At 39.7% G+C, this 15,824-nt stretch overlaps 1 protein-coding gene across 3 annotated transcripts; it reads left to right on the top strand.

The window, feature by feature from the left end:
* Positions 1-7,685: 7,685 nt before the first annotated feature.
* ube2d1b (ubiquitin-conjugating enzyme E2D 1b) lies at positions 7,686-15,615 on the top strand. Of its 3 annotated transcripts, none has more exons than XM_037464130.2 (7): positions 7,686-7,872; positions 9,345-9,408; positions 10,194-10,225; positions 10,799-10,876; positions 12,463-12,568; positions 13,501-13,594; positions 13,675-15,613. In XM_037464130.2, the coding sequence occupies exons 1-7, from the start codon at positions 7,849-7,851 to the stop codon at positions 13,718-13,720; spliced, it is 444 nt and encodes a 147-aa protein (XP_037320027.1). In that variant the 5' UTR covers positions 7,686-7,848; the 3' UTR covers positions 13,721-15,613. The 3 variants fall into 3 exon arrangements, with proteins under 3 accessions (XP_037320027.1, XP_062416111.1, XP_037320028.1); XM_062560127.1 differs by lacking the exon at positions 13,675-15,613 and adding an exon at positions 13,382-13,413; XM_037464131.2 differs by lacking the exon at positions 10,799-10,876 and having other exon boundaries at positions 13,675-15,615.
* Positions 15,616-15,824: the final 209 nt, after the last annotated feature.

The raw sequence follows: 15,824 nt of genomic DNA, 5'->3' as shown, positions 1-15,824 counted from the left end.
TGGGGACTCCCTAGTACAGACTGATCTCCTCTCTCCTAATCTCTCTCTCCTATAAGAATTTATAGCTCATTAATGAACATGACTAATTCAGTTTCTTCCACTTTGAATCTTTGTGCTTTCTCTTCTAAAAGGTTTTCATAGATTGTTTGCATTGACTGTAATATACATCTTGTATGTTGTAAGTTCTTTACTGAAAGACTGTGACATGGCATTTGTCACACTTCTGTTCATGTTGGTAGAGGTATCCCTCCTCTGTTGTTGTCCAGGCATCTTCTTTTTTTTCAACATAATGATGGTGTTTATGCTGTATGCATGCATCTGTACGGTGGCCGAGAAGGTTCAGACAAATACAAAAGCAACAACACAACCGCAAATGCCACAACGCAACACGAACGCCACAACACAAAATACAAAAGGCACATCACAACTGCAAATGCCACAACACAACACGAACGCCGCAACACGAAAATACAAAAGCCACATCACAACCGCAAATGCCACAACGCAACACGAACGCCGCAACGCAACGCGAAAGCGAAAACGGAAGTAGCTGCCCACGGGAGCGAGCGTATTTTGGAGGAACGCCCACGGGAGCGAGCGTATTTTGGAGGAACGGAGCTGGAGGATGGCAGATCGTTTAAGAAGTAAGTGAAACATGATTCCTTACTTTAACTGTAGCCGCAAGGAATCATGTTTCACTTACTTCTTAAACAATCTGGCATCCTCCAGCTCCGTTGTTACGTGCCTACTGGTTTTTGAACCTACTGGTTTGGCTACGCGTTTAGATGTTATTAAGAGAGTAATCCTACTTGGGCAATGTGCTAGAAAACCTGACAGAACTATGTATTTCACGCTACGCCACCAAAAACCAGTTGTCTTGGCTCACCCTGAACCAAAAGATGTTCTTGCCACTGACGATTTGCAATTTCATGATAAGTAGTGAAATCAGTAGCGGCATTTGACAGCTCGGTTGGCTGACGGCGTAGCGCCGCCGTCTTATAAAGTTTTGCTATTTTGCTCGACTGCGAGTTCGAATCCAGGTTGTGGCGATCTTTTAATAAACGTATGTTCTTTTATTTATTTCTTTATACGTAGCAGTGATGTAGTGCTCACTTATACAATCATAACCGCTGCATTGGATATGGGATACATTTTGAACATTTTCAGAAATATGTTTGCGACTGTGTGACGGATCAGGTGACCGAGGCAGACAACATCTGCCGCTGTCGGGGCAAAACAAACACGCACGCGTAGCCAAACCAGTAGGTTCAAAAACCCAGTCGGCACGTAACACCGGAGCTGGAGGATGCCAGATCGTTTAAGAAGTAAGTGAAACATGATTCCTTGCGGCTACAGTTAAAGTAAGGAATCATGTTTCACTTACTTCTTAAACGATCTGCCATCCTCCAGCTCCGTTCCTCCAAAATACGCTCGCTCCCGTGGGCGTTCCTCCAAAATACGCTCGCTCCCGTGGGCAGCTACTTCCGTTTTCGCTTTCGCGTTGCGTTGCGGCGTTCGTGTTGCGTTGTGGCATTTGCGGTTGTGATGTGGCTTTTGTATTTTCGTGTTGCGGCGTTCGTGTTGTGTTGTGGCGTTTGCGGTTGTGTTGTTGCTTTTGTATTTGTCTGAACCTTCTCGGCCACCGTACATCTGCCTTAAATAGCGTACAAATGGTGGAATCACTACAAAGACTTCTGCCTGTATCATAACAGAAGTCCACATCAAGTGTTTTTCAGTGCACACGCAGTTGCAGTCAATGGCCACATTTCCAAAATCCATGATCTTTTTTTATTGCACCACCTTTGAAACAGGTTATACTTGCAACACATTTTTGAAATGCTAACACACATTTTTTTTCAAAACTGTTAGAAACACTCAAATAACAGAACACTAGCAGACCCCATCTATTGGGACAGCAACTCTATTGAAATATGTAAGAAAGAAGTCTACAATAATTGTCCAATTTAAAGCTGCAAGCGGCATGGATAGGGTCGTATTTTCTGCGTGCAGTAGGTTATATTGTGTGTTTTAAACCTTGAATGTCTCTGAATACCAATGGTTAGCACTATTGCCTCACGGTAGAAGGGTTGTGGGTTCAACTCTACCCAAAGGCCTTGCTATGCAAGGTGTTACGTCCTGTCGCTAGAGGGGGACGGATATAAACATAAAACCAGATGTAATTTAAAAAGGATATTTATTTTTGAATGGCTGCCGTCAAAAACAGAGTATAAAAAAAAGAGGTCCGCAAAAACGAAGACTATTACTGCACCTTACACAAAAAAACAGTTAAACTAAAATCCTCACTAACTTAAAACTTGGTAAACGAAAAGTAAAACTCACAGGCACCCCTAATCCTAATGTGACTCCCAACACAAATCTGTTACGTGCCAAAAGGGGGTATCAGTAGTGAAACATAGGCCCTTTCTCAATACCAGTGGCGGCTGGTGATGGAAAAAGTAGGGGGGGCTGAGGGAGATTTCTGCTGTTTATTTATTACATTAACACCAAAGTAACGATTTAAAAACAAATAGCATCTAATGTAATTATTAAACTATGAATATAGAATGTCCTTGTAGATTTCAAATATTGTTCTTTCAAAGACAAGGTCATACCAAGTCATACACATCATATTAGGAAACCAAGTCATACAAGGTGAACTTATAATTGCTGTAATTTGCGTCAATATTCAATATACACAAAGAGGCAAATAGTCGCTGTTATTACATGGAGTAACCACTAGATGAAGAAGACTGTGCATTACCAATTGTAATGGTGAGCAAGTCAATAAAATATTTATGTAAATAAATATTTAATAATTTATTTACATTGTCTCCAGTGTTCACATAAATCGTACAGCAAACCACCTCTAAGACAGACACACAAAAAAAACATAAAACTCCTCCAGAGACACAACAGCATCTCCTCTGCTCCTCCAGGGACACAACAGCATCTCCTCTGCTCCTCCAGGGACACAACAGCATCTCCTCTGCTCCTCCAGGGACACAACAGCATCTCTGGAGGAGCAGAGGAGATGCTGAGTGCCTGGCTCCTTAACAACAGTCAGCATACAGTCCAGCAGCTCATTCTGAATCGTTTTGGACGTACCTCTGAACACAGTAGCTCCCTCCAAGTGCTCCTTCAGAGCAGCGTCCAACGACGAGGCGAAGTTAACAAGGCCCCTAAAAATGCCTGGGTTTTCAGAGGCTTCAGTCTCGTCGTGGCCACGCAAAGCCAATTCAAAGGCACCACAAAATTTAACACAGTCAATCAGTTTAGAAAGAATATATCGATTCTTGTCCACTTCCTCATTGTGCCTTCTTATACAAAGTCGATGGCCATCATCCAACTGAGTAGCAATGTTAGCCTTCCCCAGCAACGCAAATTTCAGGCAGTTGTCCATATGCGTCTTTGTGTGTTCGTGTTTTTTAATTTTTTCCGAAAAATGTTTCATGTCCTGAACACCGTTTTCACACCAGGCTCGATCGGTCGCTGCAGTTTTAAAAAGCAAACAAGGGAAGCAAAACAGCGAGTTAGTTACTCCACAGCCGGTTAGCCACGGCTTCCTAGTGTACCATGTCCGCGAAAAGCCTCTAGTGTACGACGCTTCCTTGTCTTTCACCTGCTGTCTGATGTTAATTTGTGGCTGGTCCGGTCCCATTTCTTTTATTTTTTGTTTTTCCGCCAGTGGTCTTCTTTCAAACGGAGTTTGAAGAAGAGATTGCACGGTTTCTTTCTCGTGTGACGCCGGCGCCATTGTCAACTCGAATCTCACTGCCGCGTGACCACACAAAACTCATGTTATTCTCCGATGGGCGCAGAGGCAAAGCGCCCATCGGAGAATTATTACTGCGCGTCACTGATTGGTTGAATTGATCATATTTAGTGACGTGTTATAGCATATCAGAGCTCCATTGGTTAGATAGTGAGGGCGCCCTTTCTCGGCGCCCCGAGCATAAAACTACCATAGACTGTAAAAAGAAAACTACACATTTATGATGTTATGCGGCACATGATGAAGCTGGCAAACAAAAAGACCCCCCCCCCCCACCCCCCTCATTCTAGTGTCAAAAACACTTACAGAAGAAAGTCATGTTTTTTTTTTTTTACTTGGTAGGAGGGGCGGCGCCCCAGCGCCCATAATAGATCAGCCGCCCCTGCTCAATACCTAAGGCGGCGAGAATGGACTTGCGTTCCCTGGGTTACACTGACAGGTATATATCTAATTTGTAATCATATTGGATGGAAGAATCACAAAACGTTACTGAGGTTAATTCAGGGCTTTTGTATTACATCACACTGCATTAGTTTTAGAATGGTTTCATAAAGGTTGACGTTGGGTACAGTAACAATTAAACAGTAAATATTTTTGCTGGATAGTAACACATTCCACACACACCTACTGTTTGTCTTGTTACTCAAACATCAAGAGGCTGATTATCAGTGTAGTGGCCCTCGTAGTTAAATGTACAAGCATCACTATCAATTAAATTGGCAATATACCTGAACCTCTTCTGTGTCTCTACATTAATAGTGATTAACGTAAGTATTTAATCTATGGTACAGTGATCATGGAGGCTACAGTTAGATAGGTGACATCATTAGTGATTGACATAGTATTTAATATCTATGATCAATGGTTCTAGTTATATTTACATTTTCAAACACTTAAATAAATAGCATATGTAAGCAGCTGACCACACATTAAAAATCATAGAGAAATATAAAAGAATTGTCACGGCGCAGGGTCCGAGGGCAAGGAGGGAGGACTCAAACGCAGAGATAATGAAAAATAACAGGACTTTAATTGTCAAAACTCAAAATCAAAATCGCTCCAACCAAAAGAGGGAGGAAGGAGGAGAAAACAAAACAGACAAAAACAGGGACCTGGACTTGAAAACACGAAACAGACTTGACTTGACTTGACTTGACTTGACTTGACTTGACTTGACTTGACTTGACTTGACTTGACTTGACTTGACTTGACTTGACTTGACTTGACTTGACACATGAACGTTGACATGCAATGACGCCACACAAGACAAGAGACTCACAGGGCTTAAATACACAAGGGAGGTGCAGGTGATTGGACACAGGTGGAAACGATCAGGCACGGCAGACAATCATAAGGGAAGACAGGACAAGGCAGGAAGTGAAGTCACCCAGGAACACAAGAGACATGAAAAACTACATAATAAGACAGAGCAGACCCAAACCGTGACAAGAATTCATTAGTGGAATTATTTTGTATTTATTATTAATACAATTCAGAGCTACAGAGTTTTGCTGGCAACTTTGTGGCCTTTGGCGACCTGTTAGGCGTCTTCAAAGCGCCACTCGATCCGCACCCAACAAACTGTCTTTTTGTTGTTTTTAATTGACCTGATTGGGGTTTCATTATTCAAATAATCTTACATTTCTTGAGTTTGCTGAGCATGTTGTTTAGTTTTTCTGGGACTGGCACTTATTTTTGTCTATTTTTACTTTTGCCATTTGTCTGAGGATTTTCAAGCTGCTACAAGAATACCCCTAGATGTCAGTTTATTCAAAAATGGTAAGATTATGTTTTTCTGTTAGGGTTAGGGTGATTTTCTGTTCTGTTTTATGTCGGGAGATTTGTATTGGACCCAATGGGACTCTCGGACTCCTCACGCAAAAAGTAAATAAATGTGGGATTCCATACTCTATGAGTGCGACCAGCAGCAATCTAGAAATGAAGCCTGAAAAGTGAATATTGTGGCCGTAAAAGCAAAAGTGCCTTTTTTTGTAACTGAACTCTGACACTCTCTACTCTACTTACCCAATACACACCAAGGTAAAACTCAGAAACAGACCCAAAAACTAATGAAACATAATTAGTGATTATGAAAAAAGTATAATAGATATCAACAAGCTGTTTTTTTCTAAAATTGCTAAGACTTGTGTCAACATCTTAAAGTTTAAATGGTGTCTGTAGGATTTTAAAAAATAAATTGACTTCCTGATTCATAAATTAACTATAGATAAAATGCATTTAGTTCACAACAAAACACAACCATGATTCTGGGGATATGTGTTCGATAAAGTAATGGGAATGTTATAAAACCACTAATTTTGAAACTGTAATCAATAGAATAATACCAATGTACAGTTATGATTGTATTCAATGTAATGTAATCTACCGAAATGCATTCATGTAATACTTGATAGCACTACAATTGGGAATTGACTGAGGCCTTCAATAGCCGAGCTACATTAAACTCACCAGGAGACCACTCCCAGGCGGCGTGGTCACCGACTTTCACACCTTTACTGATCGGTATAAATACTTGTAGGCAGCCATTGTTCTTCGAGTTCGCTGGTTGTGGTCTAGGGATGGTCGAGAGACGGTCCTGTGGCCTGTTGTTGCAGAGACCAGCGGCTCCTCAGCTGAGATGTCCTTTTTAGCACAACACCCTTTCATTTATTAAACACTTTTGATTTTAACTGTTCATTCCAAGATGTCTCCCGTCCGTCTGTTGTTTCTTCATTATTTGAACACAACATGTCTCTAGCTGAAAGATTGGCGAAGCTGAAAAAGTTGAGAGTTGAAGAAATTTAAGAGGATTTGAAAACAAGCTCTTAGCGACTTTGAGACGCAGCTCTAAATACAATGATCATGGAGGATACATACCGTAAGATAGGGGACACCGTTAGTGCTTAACCTCACAGTATTTTAAGTGTCATCATTAGTGATTAACATTGTATTTTATATCCATGATACAGTGATCAATGAGGCTACAGTTAGATAAGTGAACTCTGAAATAAATACAAACATTTTCAACAATATGCAAGCAGCTGAGCACGCATGGAAGAGAAGCATTCAATAATTTATATTTGTTAGAATTTTTGGTTGTTATTACAATTGGTCTCCTCATAATTGGTTTCATAATTAAAACATTGTTTGTTTTAATGCACAATGATAGAAAATAACAAGCCTGCACATTGTGGATACAGACAAGATGTTAAACATTAAGTTATGAGTCTATACTCTGCCCTCAAACATACTTAATGCTACCGGTGAACAAACATCAGTCTCTGACAACAGATTAAAAGTTATGAAACCTCAGCCTAGTTATAGTATAGCATAACCACTACAGATATCTTGCTTATTTTTGCATTGAATCATTCTGAGAATTTGACCCTACCAAAAAGAATTCCACCAGTTCCACCAGGAACTGTTGAACCCGCAATCCGACCCTGGCTAAGTGGTTGAAGATGAATGAATGATCCCTTTGCAAGAGGTGTAACAGTGGAGATAAATTGACTCACATTATTTGGTTTCTGGAATCATGGAAACATTTATGCTTTCATTAACATTTCATGGAAGACAACAACTTCACTTAGAAACTACATTTTGTTTTTCAAGATATGTAACGTTATACTTTGAAAGAAAATGAATGTTCCCTAATAATGCTTTATTTCCTTTAATTGGGAAAGGTATAATTTAATCCCCAAAAAAGCTTGGATTTCAGCTGTTAAGCCTCGATTCATGTCAGTTTTTATGTGTGTATAAGGGTATAATAAGTATTAACATGTGGATAGGCATGACAGTCATAATAAACGAGCGAAATGTATTCTAATGGTAGCGCGGCTCGGATCTATTCGATTACGCCAAATCGTAAAATTCGAAACTACGTTTCCCATGATGCATTTCGGAGCGACCACTAACAGGAGGAAGCGGAAACAAAAGAGGTTTCACCAAAACACAAATACATCTTCGGCTGTTGAAGTACTCCGGGAATAACAGCCTTTGACTTCTTCAACGATAATAGTGAAATTCAACTAAAGAGCAAGTCGGCAGGAGTTGAGCAGCAAACTACATCCGTCAACATGGCGCTGAAAAGAATACAGAAGGTACCGTTAAATGTGACGGGTGAAGGGTAGTTATGGTTCGCAGCTAACTAACGTTAAATGTAGCTGGCCCACTAGAGGCTAACATAAGAGTTGATTTTCTCAAAAGGGCTCATTAACAACCATTTTGAATGTATCCCTGTTCGAAAGTGATTTCTACCTAACTTTGTAACTTCATTGGAAATAATTAGTCCGTTGACAGCTCCCAGAAAAAATACAGCAGACAATGAAAACTTAAAAGTTTTGTGGTAACGTTTGCTCGCGAACAATTTAATTAACGTTAGCTAACCAATAACTACCCGTGTAACGGTTTAACAGACAACCGTGTTAGCTGACGCCTTTCAGGCAACAGTGTTGGTTGTTGTCGTAGTTACGACAATCTTTGGGAATAGGAAGAGAACACGTAACGTTAGCGGTTCTCGTGAATTTAAAGAAAGTTTCAATTCGGCATCAAGCCTCATTTATGATATAACGAAAATCGCCACCTTCCTATGATCCCTTTCGGCCACATGTAATGATATAATTTAATTTTCACGTGCAGGTCTGGTAGATGCAATCAAAAAGATTGACAGGCCGTGCATTACATTACATGTCATTTAGCTGACACTTTTATCCAAAGCGACTTCGAATAAGTGCATTTCAACCATAAGGATACAAACTCGGAAAAAAGGAAACCTACAAGAGCAATTTCATCATAGGAAGGTGGCGATGATTTTGCGACCTTCCGATCGGATGATAGGAACATGGCGATAATCAGAGAGGCATGGCAACGCTAAAACAATATAGAATGGGAGATGTGTATCGACCGCGTATGCTAATATAACCCGAAAAAAATAAAACGATAACACGTTTTCCAGTGATGGCCAGTGGTCAGACAAACGGTTTGTCCGGGAGGATGGAGGCAGTCGGTCCGCTAATATCAAAACATTGGCTAAATGACCCTCTTCAAACTTTATGAACACATACAGAATCCCTTTGTGTTGGTTTCTAAAGCCTTGCATTAAGACATACTTCACTTTATTTAAGACGCTGCGCTATTTGTAGATTGCTGTGTTGTGCTACATTCTCAATAAAGTTTGAAACACCGTAAACTACACACAACTAAACTAAATGCAACTATTAAAGGATCCTTCCACCGACCATCGCCACTTGCCGATCCGACTATCGCCACCTTACACCGGCACCCGGCGCTACTGCACTTGTGCGCGTCTATAAAGGTAGTGCCCTGACCTGGAAAGTTACTTGTCAACACACACAATGCCATTCATTTCTAACTGGTGCTTTATGACCACCCTTAGTCATAAAGAAAGGGCAGTCAGTCACTGACAATAATTCAATCTCCAATTATCAACAGGAATACCAGGTAGAAAACATCCAATCGGTGCCCACAAAGATGGGAGTTTTTACTGACATCGAACAGCACTCGTTTAGCCAAATAACTAACTCCAGTTTCATATTTCTGCTGCATTGAGCAGGAGCTGCATGACCTGCAGAGAGACCCTCCAGCACAGTGCTCCGCTGGACCCGTGGGCGATGACTGTGAGTACATTACACATGCACCGTTCATATCAGAATTTCTCCTGCATCACATGAGCGTTCACAAATTGTTTTTTAATTCTAAATGTCTTGAAGCGGGAACACGTTCATTGATGTGGCACCTACAGAATTACATTTGAGCCGTGAAGCAACCTCCTAGTGTAGGAAAGGAAGTAAACAAACTACACAGTCAGTGACTGCAAATTTTTAAGCTCAAATATATTCTTTGGGCCACAGCAAATAGGCTAAAGAATCTTCAAAATGAACCAGAACATGAACTCAAGTAAAAACAAATTAAATAGGAATGAATGTTTCTGTATATGTATTGTGATGGAATTGAGTTTATTGTCACCGATACCCAATGCAGCTATTTGAGACCGCATGGGCCTGATATCCGATACTGCTATCGGTGTATCCCAAGGAGATACTGCTGCAGCTGCGGTTCAATTAGTTTCACTTTGAATAATCCAGGGGGAAAGGGAAGGTGGCCAGCCCAGAAGTCATCAACAGCTTTGTGGACACAGGTGACTGACCTTTTAAGGTGGATAGGCTATTTTAATGTTAGTGACAAGTCGAGTTCAAACAGGTAGAACCTGGTAAAATGTTTAATAGGAAACCTAAAATACAGGGTGTCTGGTCCAACGATAAGATAAATTATCAGGCTAGGAAAGTTAGTTAAACCCTTTAGTTTATAGTTCATACATGCTAGGAGCCTAAGATGACTGAACAGTTGTCTGTGACGTGTACGCTGATTTCTTTTTCTTTTCTTTTTCCTTCATTGCTTTTAGTGTTTCATTGGCAGGCAACCATAATGGGTCCGGTGAGTATCACTACATTGCTTATGGCTTTAAGTCCCTTCATCCTGTGCTTGTGCAGCAGCATTGCATCCCCCTGTATAACTTTGGCTCCATGGAGTTACTTTATGTGTTTTATAATATTTGTTCAGCATTGTTAGCAAATACCAACCAATAAGTCAAATAAAGGCGACTTTAAAACATCTGGAATATTTATCAGTCATCAGTAGGGAAAGACCATATGTATACAGTGATTATCCCAATATTCTGATTTGTGATTCAAGTAAAGTTAATATTTCTGTATGTATTATACTCTCATAACTGTATCAAGCGTCCAAAACACTAAATAATAATAACTTGTTGTTTAACTCAGATTTTCAGCCAGCATTCCATTTATACTATGGAAGTTTTCCTAAATTTGGATGAATAAAATCATAACATATTGCGTTTCCTCCAGTAGCAAATTGTAACCCGTATAATGATATGTGCCCTGGTCATCATACAGGTTCGAAACAAACTTGATGTGACCCACTCAATGTGGCAGGCCCCTGTTTATGATAATAAACCTCATCTGAGCTGATCGTCCTACTTTTTGACAGGGTGACAGTCCTTACCAAGGAGGAGTTTTCTTCCTCACAATCCACTTCCCTACTGACTATCCATTCAAGCCACCAAAGGTACGAGCTGGAGTTGCTACTCAAAGCTTCAGTCTGTAATACTCTCGAATTGATTGTGGTCGTTGTGCAGTCAGATGAAGCCTCTGGTCCTGGAAACGTCTCCTATCTCATATGTATGTAATGCGATTAAATCTGACAAGATTGTAACGGACGTTTGTGTACTCACGCAGACGGCAGTACTTCCAGAATCCAGTATGAAACATACAAACTTGGAGGGTATTATAAAAACATACCACAATCTCTTGCTTAAAAACTGCCATATGTCATCAAAATGGCTATATTGAATTTGTCACTCATTTCGATCTTTTATCTAAGCCTTTGAATTCTGGTAACTGAGCTGAAAGAAGGTTTCACAAGGTGATGCTCAGTCATCAAAATGAGAAAGCGGGGGATACAACTACTAGCCTTACGATACAGCAGGGGTGCGGTTTCAGCTTTGCCACGATTATTTGTTTCAATAATTTTATTTTCTATAGCATAAAATCTCAAATGTGCCTCAGAGGGCTTTACAGTCTCTACACCTGTGACTTCCTCTGTTCTGAAATCCTCACATCAACACAGAAAAAAACTCCAAAAAGTGAAAAGCATTCAATGGGGAGAATAAAGGGAAGAAACCTTTAGAGAGAGAGAGGAGGATCCCTCCCCTGGGATGGAGAGACTGCGATGAATGAGCACTGTTAAAAGGCTGTGCAATTCATACGACACAAATGATAAATTGGTTAAATACACATATTATCTCCTCATGTGTTCATAATTGTCTCCTGCTCGTCAGCGGAGAAAAAAGACGCTCCTCCTTTAAGTTTATTTGCCGTACTGTTAAATAATCCTAGTTTTAGTAATCAACTCTTCTGCCTTCTGGCGTAGGACGCACACACGCAATTGTCCTGATGACTGACATCTGGTTCAAATTAACAAGACAGTTTGAGCGCGGATCTGATATGAGGAACCGAGATAGCCGGACATCAATCATATCTTTTAATTTGAGCTGGCTCCTCGGATTTGATTGAATTAGTGGAACCACGTACGAGGAACAGGGCCCTGATCACAAACTGTCAGCGCGTTAATAGTGTAACCGTGTGGTGATACAGTCATGAAACCTATATGCAGGAGTGGACTGAGATTCCTTTGACCACATGATGACTTTCGATGTATAGAATCCTACTCGTCCCAACAACATCAAAACATGATATGATTTGCAATTGTGTTCAGAGAAATTCTACACCCAACTTTCCTTACTATCTTCATCAGCTTCACTAAGAACAGGGTCGGTACTGACCTTTTTTCTCTGAGGCAAACACGAGAACAGTGACTCTGACAGCAAGGTCTGAAACGGAGCACCTTCCCAACCTGTTGCCCCTAACCCTAACCCTTTATATAGAAAGCTTTAGAAATACAGAATATATTGCCTTAACCCCTGACTGGTTCAAATTTAGGAGTGACAAAATAATTTGGATTAATATGAATATTACCCGCGTTGGCAGGTGCCCTGAAATGTATACCTCCCATATCTGATGTTGTTCATGTGTGTATTTCATACCTTGTGTCACTCTGCTCATACACCTGTGTTTAAATTTTTTTTTTTACAGGTAGCATTTACAACTAAGATTTATCACCCAAATATAAACAGCAATGGCAGTATCTGTTTGGACATTCTACGGTCCCAGTGGTCTCCGGCATTGACGGTGTCTAAAGGTAACTACTATCTCTTTGAAGCTGCAACAGTACAACACTTTCATTGTTTTCATCTTATCAGGGTTTTATATTGTTGGTGTCTGTGAGGTCACCCAATGGTGTGACCTTTTGACGCATTCTTTTATCACACTTCTTAAATCTCCATCAATTAATATTGTCATTATTCAAATCAATTTGGCTTCATTAGCCTGACCAACGTTTAATTAAAAAAAAATCTAGGATATTCAATTTTAAAAATTTGAGAACCCTCTTCCTCTATTGGCACAATCCTTTGAATAGATTCTTAAATGTACAGCTTCTTGTTTCTCTCGTGGGAATTACTTCTCAAAGCAGTGCTATTAAGAATTTAAACCTTTAGTTTGGGTACCGCACACTCCCCAGTCTTTGCTGACAGGGGGCACGGTAAACCGAACCAATCCATCAAGTCGACAGCGACTGGATTCTTTGGAAGGTTCCTAACTCAGTGAAATGACCCAAAGTACTGTAGTAGAAGTGACCGCCGGGATAAGAGCTGTTTGAATTCTATAATGCTAAGGACTACTACTTAGCTCCTTTGGCATAGGAAACCACTGGACCATCCTTTACGAAAGGAAAGAAGATAATTCCTTGCGGCGGCAATATTTTGCGAGAAATAACAATCATGACCGAGAAACTTAAGTAGATCATATAACTGTTAGCCTAACTCATTGATATTGCAATAATGTCAATCTTAGTCAAAGTGCGTTGTATTCCCTATAATCCGCGGCTGTCATTTCCTAACTACTCATTAATTCTCCTAACCGTCTTTCCTTGACCCTGTGCCGTTTTCCACAGAGTGGCAATGACAATTCATACCCAGCCTGCAAGTAGGGATCTGTTTGTGGAAGGTTCTATTGAAACATCCTTTATCTACGTGTCAACTATGTGACGTCTGTAATTCCTCTTCCTTCTAGTTTTATTGTCCATATGTTCGTTGCTTTGTGATCCAAACCCAGACGACCCCTTAGTTCCAGACATAGCACACATGTATAAGAACGACAAAGACAAGTGAGTAAGCACTAAGCTCTCCACATCAATGTGAACAATGTTTATTCCTAATTTCATGCGCTCTTCTTTTCTCCCCTCAGATACAACAAACTAGCAAAAGATTGGACCCAAAAGTATGCCATGTAATGAAAAGAAGAATACCATGCTGCAATTTTTTTATTTTACCTTCCTTTTTGAGGTCACAACACACTGTAAATCATAGTATAGAAGTATATAGAAATTGTGGGTAACTTCCATCCGAATGAACTGTATTTAAAGTTATTGATTGAGACGCATTCTATTTTTTTGGAAGTATGATGAGAAAGATTGCCTATATTCCTTTCACGGAGAACACCATTTCGGTGGTGCAAGTTTGGCATTATAGTTTTTGTATCAAGGACATTTTATTTCTAACACATGTTGCTTTTGAAGTCAAATTTGGATTGTGGGACATAACATATGCCGTTTTGCAACAAGCCTTCAGGTCCATGGAGCTGAGTGCAGGAGGATAGCAGACATGTTGGACAACTGGAAAGGCACAGAGTCCTTGCTGGTCCCCATTGGGTGCAGCAAGGACCATGCTGAACCGTGGGGTGTGGGAGGGTTAATGCCAAATATGCAATAAGCCCCTCATACACATGTCAAGTCGTTGGAGAAGCAAGGCTCTTTTTATACTTTATTGTTTATGGATTATTATTTGTATTTTTAGTTATTTTGCATTATGTAGCTGAAAAAACCTTGTACTTTTGCAATTACCCTGCAAATGGGAGCAATGACAAGTAATGTTTTACGTCTTTGTCTTTTTCTGCTTCTCCTTTTATTTTTCCCTATTATTATTATGTATTGTATAGTATTAAAAAAACCTCTTGACGGTTTAACTTAAAGGAGTTCAAAGTTTAAATTACAGTGTAAATGTCATTAAAATGATGTCCTTATTCATACTAAGAATTGAAGTGATGTTTGCTTTACACAGGTATGAGGTTCAGATTGTCAACCTAAAGGGTTAAATGTGTTCTTCTCTGTCTTTATTTCTGTTTTTGCTATTGAAATTATCCAAATCCAATGTAGTGCTCCGATGTGAGAACTGAGGGGCACCTTTTCTACTTATTAAAGAATGGTACCATTTTTATCACAAAGCCGAATGTTGATGGGTGGTGGGCTGCTTCTCCTTGTGTTGACATATATATGGTGATATGGTTGCAATCATAGGGCTTAACATTGGCAACCTTTTTGAGAAGTTGGTAACTAATAGTTGGCCTTTTGGTTTCAGTAGTGACAGAGAAATAGGGATGCACCCCAAAATAGATACGTTTTTAGGACACTGAAAATTGATCACGGATCAATAAGGGAGACGATAAAGTATTAGACCGATAATCTGAATTGAGGCAACAAAAATCCAATTACCAACATAGCTACTTGCATGCAAGCGTGCAGCACAATGACCCAACATGGTTTACTAAGTATCTTAAGAGTATATTAATAACTCAAAATATGACAATGGCAACACTACTTTCTCTTTCAACAACCAAAAGTAATTTCGACTTTCTAACCCATTTTTTTTGTGGCGGAAATGGGCTTCCATAGATATCTCATGCAAAGCAGACCTGGGCTTTTTTTAGGGAATTTTCAGTGAGTCAATGCAGCCCTTAAAATAATCTCCCTCAAATAATTGTTTGAATGCTTTTAAGTATCATGTTTTATACTGTTTTTCAATTTCAAATCCTCTTAAACTTCCACTATTTAATCTCTAAATGAAAAAGCCTGAACTGTCATCTTTTTCATATCCAACTTTTTTCAATATCAAGGATTATGTTTCATAACTTAGTCAGTGATAATGTCTGAGTGATAGTGACTCATGCACAGGCATAAACATATAACTGGAGGGAGTTAGTGAAGTCATTGTTTTCTCTCCATATCCCCTATTTTAGAGATTTTTTAGAGGGACCATGAGTTTTGGAACTCAAGATTTGATATGCTTTTTGTGTGCCTGGCTTTGGTTTGTTTGCCAATTGCTGTCAGTACTGTCCATTTCTGTCCCAATAAAAATATTTAATTCACTGGTTGTTCAGCAATTAGTTATACATTGCAACTATTTTGCAGTTTAACGATTTTACCCTTTAAAATTTTTCATGACGGTATTTTCTCATTTCTGTACTGTCAGTCATTTTTGGAAATTCTTTTTATCGTTTCTCATTTCTCTATTTTCATCAATTCTTTGAAATTAATTTCAGTTTAGCTTTCGTCCTCCTTA

This window comes from Pungitius pungitius, chromosome 21, assembly GCF_949316345.1.
Source record: "Pungitius pungitius chromosome 21, fPunPun2.1, whole genome shotgun sequence".
NCBI classification, from domain to species: domain Eukaryota; kingdom Metazoa; phylum Chordata; class Actinopteri; order Perciformes; family Gasterosteidae; genus Pungitius; species Pungitius pungitius.
This window is presented reverse-complemented; position numbering and strand designations above follow the sequence as displayed.

What these genes read in the sequence shown, in the direction of transcription:
- ube2d1b (XM_037464130.2), top strand. Translation starts at nt 7,849, where the DNA reads ATGGCGCTGAAAAGAATACAGAAG. An exon ending in CGCTGAAAAGAATACAGAAG is followed by an intron (nt 7,873 to 9,344) that starts GTACCGTTAAAT and finishes TGCATTGAGCAG; the next exon opens with GAGCTGCATGACCTGCAGAG. An exon ending in ATCCATTCAAGCCACCAAAG is followed by an intron (nt 10,877 to 12,462) that starts GTACGAGCTGGA and finishes TTTTTTTTACAG; the next exon opens with GTAGCATTTACAACTAAGAT.